We start from the raw sequence: 10,281 nt of genomic DNA, 5'->3' as shown, positions 1-10,281 counted from the left end.
CTAGACAAGTTTCTAGAGTTATTACACTAGGCCTTGGTATGACTATACTAGGTCGTGGTATTTCACATATGACTATAGTAGGCCTTGTGCCTACTAGTATAGTCATATGTGAAATTACCACGGCCTAGTATAGTCATACTAAGGCCTACTGTAATAACTCGATTTTTACCAACTAGGATCTTGTTTCACGAAAAACAAACTGTTGAAACTTGACAAGTTTCAACAGTTTGTTTTTCATGAAACCAGATCCAAGTTGGTAAAACTCGAGTTATTACACTAGGCCTTGGAATGACTATACTAGTCCGTGTTATTTCACATATGACTATACTAGGCCTTGGGTTGGTTTTTAACATGTATTTACCCATCAGTGTGTGTGAGCGGCGCAAACAACATTAATGAAACTTTGTAATGGTGAACCACAAATGTAAATTTATTTTTAATCACAAAAATAAACAAAAAAATTATTTTTTCCGGCGTTTGGGGGCAGATGGTTTCAATTTGGGGGTGTGCAGGGAATATGCAACACTTGCAGTTGAAGACGGTGTTTGAGGGGAAGGGGCAACAAAACTTGTGGGGGAAGGTAGTCCAGTTAAGGGAATTAAAATAGGAACACTTGGAGGAGAGGAAATCTGTTCAGGTACATTTGTTGTAATGGCATGTCGCCGTAGGCTTGTGTGCCTGGACCGACTTTGGCCCAATGCCCGCCTTGATTGATTTCGGCTTGAACTTGGGGCAAATATTGAGTGTAGGTCCCCCGTCTGCTGGGGTGGCTGCTGCTGCTGCTGAGGTGGCTGCTGCTGCTGAGGTGGCGGCTGCTGCTGAGGTGGCGGCTGCTGCTGAGGTGGCGGCTGCTGCTGAGGTGGCGGCTGCTGCTGCTCTTGGTTGTCAGTGCTCGTCCTTGCAGGAGGACTGGTGGCGGCAGTGATGGTCCAGGTTTGCAGAGTGGTGGTGGCGGCAGGGCTACTACATGTTGTTGTAGCGGCAGGGCTGTTCCATGTTTGCCTAGTGGTGGCTGAGCTCCACGCATGCATGGGAGTGGCGGTGGTGCTCCAGACAGGAGCAGCGCTTGCCATGGTGGTGTCGGTGAAGTGACCAGCTGCACTCAGACTTGTGGTGGTGTAACGGTGGGTGTCCTGGCTTTGAATAGAGGTGTCCGTGCAGTGGTATGCAGCACAAGTCGGTAGTGAGGTGAAGCGAGTCAATGGTGGCACAGGTGGAAATGACACCACTGACTGCTGACCGTACCGATTATGCTGCATAGCCTGCAAGAAAGCATTGTTGCAGGCCTGCAGCACATTCAGCTGTTGCTCAGGACTAAGGTGTTACGCCATGCCCTTTTCAATCTTACTAAAAAAATGGTGTGCTGGTCTGTTGAGGTCAGCCTCCAGAAGGTCAAGGCGCTGTTCTACAGAATTGAAGCAGTGTTCAAAGTGGTTAAAACCATGTTCCATGAGTGCAAAACCGCTTTCAACTCTGTCGGACAGCGACTTGAGGCTGGAATTAAAGGCCTCGCTCAAATGCATAAACTCGGGCAAGACATTCCTGTCCAAGGCCCTCTGCCGCTGGCGGGTAGTGCCCGCATAACCAGTGGCAGAGACCTGGGACAGGGGAACACCTGATGGCCCAGCTTCCTGGACACCAGCTGTCTGTGTGGCTGACCTGCAAGGTGCTTCATGGCTGTCGGATGGCTGGGACGGGTCAGAGGACGTCCGAGGAAGGACCGCTCCAGGGCCAGGTTGCAGGGTGCTGCTCCAGGTGCTGTGGAAGAAAGGAAAATCATTACTACCATGCCTTTACAAGAAGCATCAGCTGTGGATTAGAAAAACACAGATTAATAAAAATAAAAACCCAAAATTTATAATACTTACGATCTCGTGGCAAGGACCGGTCTTAGGAACTGCAACGCGTGATAGTGACGGTATCTAGTTCTGGTCCTTGACGCAGATCCACTGCGAACCTGGCCCTCAGCACGAACATCACTGTTGAAGCGGTCCTTGATCGAACGCCAACGTGTTCGGACTTTGTCCACTGTTGGGAAAAAAAAAACAGTGCCGTCAAGGCCAACAGTCACTGCGGCACAATATAGCAATACAATACTCAAAGCAGTCACTGTAGAGCCCGATGACACTGTTGGGTTTCCTGCTAGAATATACCTAGCACGAAACCCAACAGTGCCGTCAAGGCCAACAGTCACTGCGGCACAATATAGCAATACAATACTCAAAGCAGTCACTGTAGAGCCCGATGACACTGTTGGGTTTCCTGCTAGAATATACCTAGCACGAAGCCCAACAGTGCCGTCAAGGACAACAGTCACTGCGGCACAATATAGCAATACAATACTCAAAGCAGTCACTGTAGAGCCCGATGACACTGTTGGGTTTCCTGCTAGAATATACCTAGCACGAAACCCAACAGTGCCATCAAGGCCAACAGTCACTGCGGCACAATATAGCAATACAATACTCAAAGCAGTGACTGTAGAGCCCGATGACACTGTTGGGTGTCCTGCTAGAATACACCTAGCACGAAACCAAACAGTGCCGTCAAGGCCAACAGTCACTGCGGCACAATATAGCAATACAATACTCAAAGCAGTCACTGTAGAGCCCGATGACACTGTTGGGTTTCCTGCTAGAATATACCTAGCACGAAACCCAACAGTGCCGTCAAGGCCAACAGTCACTGCGGCACAATATAGCAATACAATACTCAAAGCAGTCACTGTAGAGCCCGATGACACTGTTGGGTTTCCTGCTAGAATATACCTAGCACGAAACCCAACAGTGCCGTCAAGGCCAACAGTCACTGCGGCACAATATAGCAATACAATACTCAAAGCAGTCACTGTAGAGCCCGATGACACTGTTGGGTTTCCTGCTAGAATATACCTAGCACGAAACCCAACAGTGCCGTCAAGGACAACAGTCACTGCGGCACAATATAGCAATACAATACTCAAAGCAGTCACTGTAGAGCCCGATGACACTGTTGGGTTTCCTGCTAGAATATACCTAGCACGAAACCCAACAGTGCCGTCAAGGACAACAGTCACTGCAGCACAATACAGAGCAGGGAAATACTCACTAAACGCCCTTTTGGAGGATGCTGTGGCGCTGTCCCAGCCATCCATCAACGCTGCGGCCACTTCATTCCATAGCCGCCGGGTCACCACATTGTCCTTGTACAGCCGGTCACGGCTGTCCCACAACGGCGCACGCTCCTGGACCAGGCTGATGAGCTGCTCATTATCCAGGTAGACGCCTTCATCACGTTGTGGAACCTAGACAAAACACATTCATTAGAATAATCAAATTTAAATTGAATAAAAAGTTACAAAAAAAAGAAACATAAAAAAGAGTAAAAATAGAAGATAAAAAATAAAGAACATTACAAATCATTTGATACATACATTCCGTATCACCACCGGGACTTGGCTTCGCTGCTCCTGCTCTTCGCCCTCAGTAGTTCCGTCCGCAGAAGATGATGATGATGTCTAAAAAAGTTGAAAAAAACGTAAGAGATTTGGAGTAGCAGCAGATATACTTACCAGATGCACGAAAATAATCACCTCACGGTCTGCTTGCGCCAATTCCTGCCGCGATGGTGAATATTCGGATTCTGAAGACATACTGCATGTAAAAATAATAAAAATCATTAGTACATACATAATTTAAAAGGACAGGCATATAATGTAATATACTCACATTCTTGACGCTGATAGAAGATGGGTTCCTTGGTGACTGTCTGCTCTCCAATCTGTCAGTGTAGTAGTGGCAGAGTTTTGGCAGGCACCTCCTTTATATAGACTTTTTTTTTTTGACTGAGAAGTTTATATCTAGGACAACAAGTGGACACCGACAAAAAGAAGTTTATATCTAGGACAACAAGTGGACACCGACAAAAAGAATTTTATATCTAGGACAACAAGTTGACACCGACAAAAAGAAGTTTATATCTAGGACAACAAGTGGACACCGCCAAAAAGAAGTTTATATCTAGGACAACAAGTGGACACCGCCAAAAAGAAGTTTATATCTAGGACAACAAGTGGACACCGCCAAAAAGAAGTTTATATCTAGTACAACAAGTCGACACCACCAAAAAAACGCAGCGCTAAAAAAACGCATACATGCGCATGCCATAATAACCCTAACCCTGACCCTAACCCTGACCCTGACCCTAACCCTAACCCTGACCCTAACCATGACCCTAACCATGACCCTAACCCTAACCCTAACCCTTAACCAAACCATACTAACCCTAACCCTGACCCTAACCCTGACCCTAACCCTGACCCTAACCCTTAACCAAACCATACTAACCCTAACCCTAACCCTGACCCTAACCCCAACCCTGACCCTGACCCTGACCCTAACCCTAAACCCCCTTAACTAACCCTAAAATTCCATGGTTAACAAAAAAAACGCATGTCATTGATGTATTCCAGACATGTCCACTCCTCTTGGTCCGACCAAGATAGCGTACTCTCTGTGTTTAAATTAGGCATGAAGACTGCACGCCTGTATACATGGAGACTGAATGAATCCTTGCTTTCTGACCCTCAAACGTGAATAATGGTCGAACAAGAGCTCAAGGCCTTCTTCCACTCTAATATCACCCCGGACACCTCTATGGGTAATATATGGATGGCCCATAAAAAATATATCACTGATGTACTCATTAGGATAGCATCCCAAAAAAAGAGGAATCGTCTTAAGGAGCAATTGACTCTCAAGAATGAACTTTATAAATTAGAAACCGTCAATCAGTCACACCCCTCCCTATACTTAACTAAATGAATCTATGACTTAAAACTACAACTAAATACTTTGCTAACAACTCGTACGGAAAGAGCAATCAGGTGGACGCAAGCAACATTCTATCGGTTCTCTAATAAAATGGACCGAATGCTTGCCCGAAAATTAAAATAGAGGCAGCACGAACAGTCCCAAACTACTTTTAACCCGAACAAAATCTACAAAATATTTCAAACTTATTATCAAAAACTATACACTGATGGCACAAATTTTTCATTGCCCAAATTGGATGACTTCCTAACTAATGTACTACTACCTTCCCTAACTCCGGCTTACGCTGCTACATTGCATTCTCCTATCACTGAAGAGGAAATCATATCTACTATAAATCATCTAAAAGCTGGGAAGGCTCCAGGCCCCGACGGGCTGACCACATTATACTATAAAAAGTTTTCAAATATTTTATTAAAGCATATACAAACATACTGCAATAATATGCTAACTGGCCAAACAATGCAGCCAGAATTCTATACGGCGCTTATCACTGTCATCCCAAAACAAGGGAGAGACCCATTGCTCGCAAAAAACTACAGGCCAATATCCCTTTTGAATGTGGACCTCAAGATTTTCTCCTCCATAATAGCCAATAGAATTAATAAATGTCTGCCTGGTCTTGTCCATAAAGATCAGGTTGAATTCATCCCAACTAGACAAACCCCAGGTAATATCTGTAAAAACCTAAACCTCATACATAATGCCAACAAACGTAAAACCCCCTTAACTTTGCTAGCTTTAGATATAGAAAAAGCTTTCGATACCGTCACTTGGACATACATGTTTAATATCTTGCGTAAAATGGGGATTTCACAACAATTAATCGATTCACTTAAACTTCTATATAATATCCCGGGTGCTTATTTAAAATTACCTTCGACCACTCCAGAGCCAATAATTATCAGCAGAGGAACCAGGCAAGGGTGCCCCCTATCTCCGGCCCTATTAGCTTTGGTGATGGAACCACTGGCGCAGAAGATCCGTCTGCACCCCGATATCGCAGGCCAAACAATAGGAAGACATGAATACAGGGTCAGTCTGTTTGCCGACGACCATCTTTTGACTTTGACAAATCCCCATATATCCCTACCTAATCTTTTAAATACACTTAAATCCTTTGAGGAAATATCGATAAATCAGAGATTATGTTTCTGAACACCCCTTCTGCTGAACAAAGCTCAATAGTAGAGAACTTTCATTTCTGACATGCAAAAAATTATATTACATACCTAGGAATTAACCTTACATTATCTAAATCCACACTATTTAAATATAATTATGCTCCCCTCCTCCAAAAAGTAACGCAATGTTTGTCAAAATGGTCCTCCCCATCTCTTTCCTTTTTGGGAAGGGTGCACTCGGTTAAAATGGTTACCTTGCCTCAATTTCTATATCTGTTCCGATCCTTGCCTATTTCAATACCCCTAATGACATTCAAAATGATACACTCACATATACTACGTTTTGTCTGGAACAATAAAAAGCCCCGTATTTCCCAGCAAATCCTGTTTAGACACAAAAGACAGGGAGGAGTTTCGCTACCAAACTTTACTCTCTATTATAGGGCAGCTCAGATCGCCCAGCTGGCAGGGGTAAACGTGGAACAACACACACCCATATGGCCACAAATAGAAAACTCCCAAATAGCACCTTACTCCTTGGAGAGTCTAATTTGGGCCACGGGGCCTTTACCGAAAGATCTGGCTCTACATTCTCCGTATACCTTTCACTCCCTACAAATCTGGAGAGCGAATAGATTCCAATTTGCGCTGCAGTCTCATCCCTCTCCTCTCCTGAACCTGTTTAATAATCCCATGTTCCCGCCAGGAGTTACATCTCGAAATCACGTATGGTGGCAGCAGAATAAGCTAACTAGGCTACAAAATCTAACTACCCATTTTAAGCTAATGTCAAAACAAGAGTTCATCGCAAAATATCAAGTCCCGAGGTCTGAGACATTCTGACTTGAACGAATTTTTCATTTTCTGCAAAGCCTAACGGTTGGTTCTTCAAACGTACAACCTACAACGTACAAATTAAAATGTCTACAGTATATGACCCATTGGGCAATGGTCACATATCTCATCTTTATTCTATATTTAACAAACCCAGGGATGGCTCGAAACTGAAGACCATGGAACAATGGGAGGCAGATCTACGAATCTCCCTCACACCTCAAAGGTGGTTCAGGTGTTATGAAAATATAATGAGGGGCAGTAATCAAGTTTCACTTACTGAGACTTCTCTTAAATTATTCGTTAGAATACACTATGTACCTAGCTTCCTGCACAATATTTACAACTCAGTCCCTGGCAATTGTTTTAGAGGGTGCACTGACGATGGAGAGACTCTCCATATTTGGTGGACATGTCCGATAGTAAAGTCACTGTGGAAAGATGTAGTAAAATTAATTGATAATATCTTGGGTAGGAAACTACCTCTGTCACCGTCAGTTCTGCTGGGGGACAGACCAACCAATGCCAACAATAAAACTTGCCGTCTCGTTGATTTTATTGCTATGTTGACGAGAAACCACATAGCTAGCAGATGGAAAACCAGTGCGCTCTCTTTAACACAGGTGAAGAATAGGGTCATATTTGATAATGTTATACGAGAAAATAGAAGCTATTAGATCTGATTCTTTCGATGACTTTCGAGGTATCTGGGACCCTTGGATTCAGGCACATAAAGACAATGATCTTTGCAAAATGATATCTTTATCTATATAATATATTGGCATGGTAGTAGCTCCTTACAATTAGAGACTCTGAAACAGGTAGACTGGCGTCCCAAGTTTGTGTATCTCGCATTATCGACACTCTTTGAACCCCCCACTTTCCCTCCCCATCCTATTAAGTCTAACTTAGTTGTGTTATAATTGTTTTTCTACACATATTCTAAGCGAAGATTTTGTAGTCAAGGATACCGCATGACCTTAAGTGCCTTTTTTTTCTATGTATTTCCCCCTGCGAGGGGATCCTTGTACTTTAATATGAATGTATCTCATGTTAAATGATGCTTTCATTTCAATAAAACTGAAAAAAAGTCAAACAGTGCTCCCTCTATTCCGAGCACCGACGTGTGCCCAAACAGTGGCCCCACATATGGGGTATCAGCATACTTAGGAAAAATTGCAGAACAAGTTTGGGGGTCTAATTTCTCCTGTTACACTTGGGAAAATAAAAAATTGGGGGCTAAACATGATGCCCGCAGAACATTCCATCAGTCTACATTCCAAAATGGTGCTCCTTTCCTTCTGAGCTCTCCCATGCGCCCAAACAGTGGTTCCCCCCCACATATGGGGTATCGGTGTACTCAGGACAAATTGCACAACAACTTTTGTGTCCAATTTCTCCTGTTATCCTTGTGAAAATAAAAAATAGCGGGCTAAAAAATTACTTTTGAGGAAAAAAAATTATTTTTTATTTTCACGGCTCTGCGTTATAAACTTCTGTGAAGCACTTGGGGGTTCAAAGTGCCCACCACATCTAGATAAGTTCCTTGGGTGGTCTAGTTTCCAAAATGGGGTAACTTGTGGGGGTTTCCACTGTTTAGGCACATCAGAGGCTCTGCAAACGTAACATGACGCCCGCAGACCATTCCATCTAGTTGGCATTTCAAAACATCACTACTTCCCTTCCCAGCCCCAACGTGTGCCCAAACAGTGGTCCCCCCCCACATATGGGGTACCAGCATACTCAAGACAAACTGGAAAACAACTTTTGGGATCGAATTTATCCTGTTACCCTTGTGAAAATAAAAAATTGTGGGCTAAAAATCATTTTTTGAGAAAAAAATTTTTTTATTTTCACAGCTCTGCGTTATAAACTTCTGTGAAGCACTTGGGGGTTCAAAGTGCTCACTACACATCTAGATAGGTTCCTTGGGGGTATAGTTTCCAAAATGGGGTCACTTGTGGGGAGTTTCTACTGTTTAGGCACATCAGGGGCTCTGCAAACGTACATGACGCCTGCAAACCATTCCATCAAAGTTGACATTTCAAACCGTCACTACTTCCCTTACGAGCACCGACGTGTGCCCAAACAGTTTCCCCCCCCACATATGGGGTATCAGCATACTCAGGACAAACTGTACAACTGTTGGGGTCCAATTTCTCCTGTCACTCTTGTGAAAATAGAAAATTGCGGGCTAAAAAAATTGTTTTTTGAGGAAAAAAATGATTTTTTATTTTCACGGCTCTGCATTTTTAAACTTCTGTGAAGCACTTGGGGGTTCAAAGTGCTCACCACACATCTAGATAAGTTCCTTGGGGGCTCTAGTTTCCAAAATGGGGTCACTTGTGGGAAGTTTCTACTTTTTAGGCACATCAGGGGCTCTGCAAACGTAACATGACGCCCACAGACCATTCCATCAAGTCGGCACTTCAAAACGTCACTACTTCCATTCCGAGCCCCGACGTGTCCCCATACAGTAGTTTTCTCCCACATATGGGGTATCAGTGTAATCAGGACAAACTGGACAACAACTTTTGGGGTCCAACTTCTCCTGTTACCATTGTGAAAATAAAAAATAGCTGGCTAAAAAATCATTTTTTGAGAAAAAAAATTATGTTTATTTTCACGGCTCTGCGTTATACACTTCTGTGAAGCACCTGGGGGTTCAAAGTGCTCACCACACATCTAGATAAGTTCCTTAGGGGGTCTAGTTTCCAAAATGGGTTCATTTGTGGGGGAGCTCCAAAGTTTACGCACACAGGGGCTCTCCAAACACGACATGGTGTCCGCTAACGATTGGAGCAAATTTTCCATTCAAAAAGACAAATGGCGCTCCTTCCCTTCTGAGCCCTGCCGTGCGCCCAGACAGTGGTTGCCCCCAACATATGGGGTGCCAGCTTACTCAGGACAAACTGGACAACAACTTTAGGGGTCCAATTTATCCAGTTACCCTTGGGAAAATAAAAAATAGCAGGCTAAAACATCATTTTTGAGGGGAAAAAATGATTTTTTATTTTCATGGCTCTGCGTTTATAAACTTCTGTGGAGCACTTGGGGGTTCAAAGTGCTCACTACACATCTAGATAAGCTCCTTGGGGGGGTCTAGTTTCCAAAATGGGGTCACTTGTAGGGGTTTTCTACTGTTTAGGCACATCAGAGGCTCTGCAAATGCAACATGATGCCCGCAGAACATTCCATCAAAGTCTACATTCCAAAATGGTGCTCCTTCCCTTCTGAGCTCTCCCATGCACCCAAACAGTGGTTCCCCCCCACATATGGGGTAACGGTGTACTCAGGACAAATTTCACAACAACTTTTGTGTCTAATTTCTCCTGTTATCCTTGTGAAAATAAAAAATAGCGGGCTAAAAAATTATTTTTTAGGAAAAAAAATGATTTTTTATTTTCACTGCTCTGCGTTATAAACTTCTGTGAAGCACTTGGGGGTTCAAAGTGCTCACCACACATCTAGATAAGTTCCTTGGGGGGTCTAGTTTCCAAAATGGGGTCACT

At 43.8% G+C, this 10,281-nt stretch overlaps 1 protein-coding gene across 1 annotated transcript; it reads right to left on the bottom strand.

Annotated features, from left to right (window-relative positions):
• Positions 1-402: 402 nt before the first annotated feature.
• LOC141051192 (uncharacterized) lies at positions 403-4,158 on the bottom strand. The gene is made up of 6 exons (XM_073548055.1): positions 3,708-4,158; positions 3,572-3,632; positions 3,413-3,496; positions 3,088-3,283; positions 1,869-2,028; positions 403-1,758 (listed from the first exon to the last, which is right to left on the bottom strand). Exons 2-6 carry the CDS (start codon positions 3,629-3,631, stop codon positions 1,323-1,325), a joined length of 936 nt encoding a protein of 311 aa, XP_073404156.1. The 5' UTR covers position 3,632; positions 3,708-4,158; the 3' UTR covers positions 403-1,322.
• Between the last annotated feature and the right edge of the window lie 6,123 nt (positions 4,159-10,281).

The sequence above is a fragment of the Dendrobates tinctorius genome, unplaced genomic scaffold (genome assembly GCF_039654945.1).
Source record: "Dendrobates tinctorius isolate UK_male_01 unplaced genomic scaffold, ASM3965494v1 ptg000155l, whole genome shotgun sequence".
In the NCBI taxonomy this organism is placed as follows: Eukaryota; Metazoa; Chordata; class Amphibia; order Anura; family Dendrobatidae; genus Dendrobates; species Dendrobates tinctorius.
Note: the sequence above shows the minus strand (reverse complement) of the source record. Positions and strands in the feature narration are given on the sequence as shown.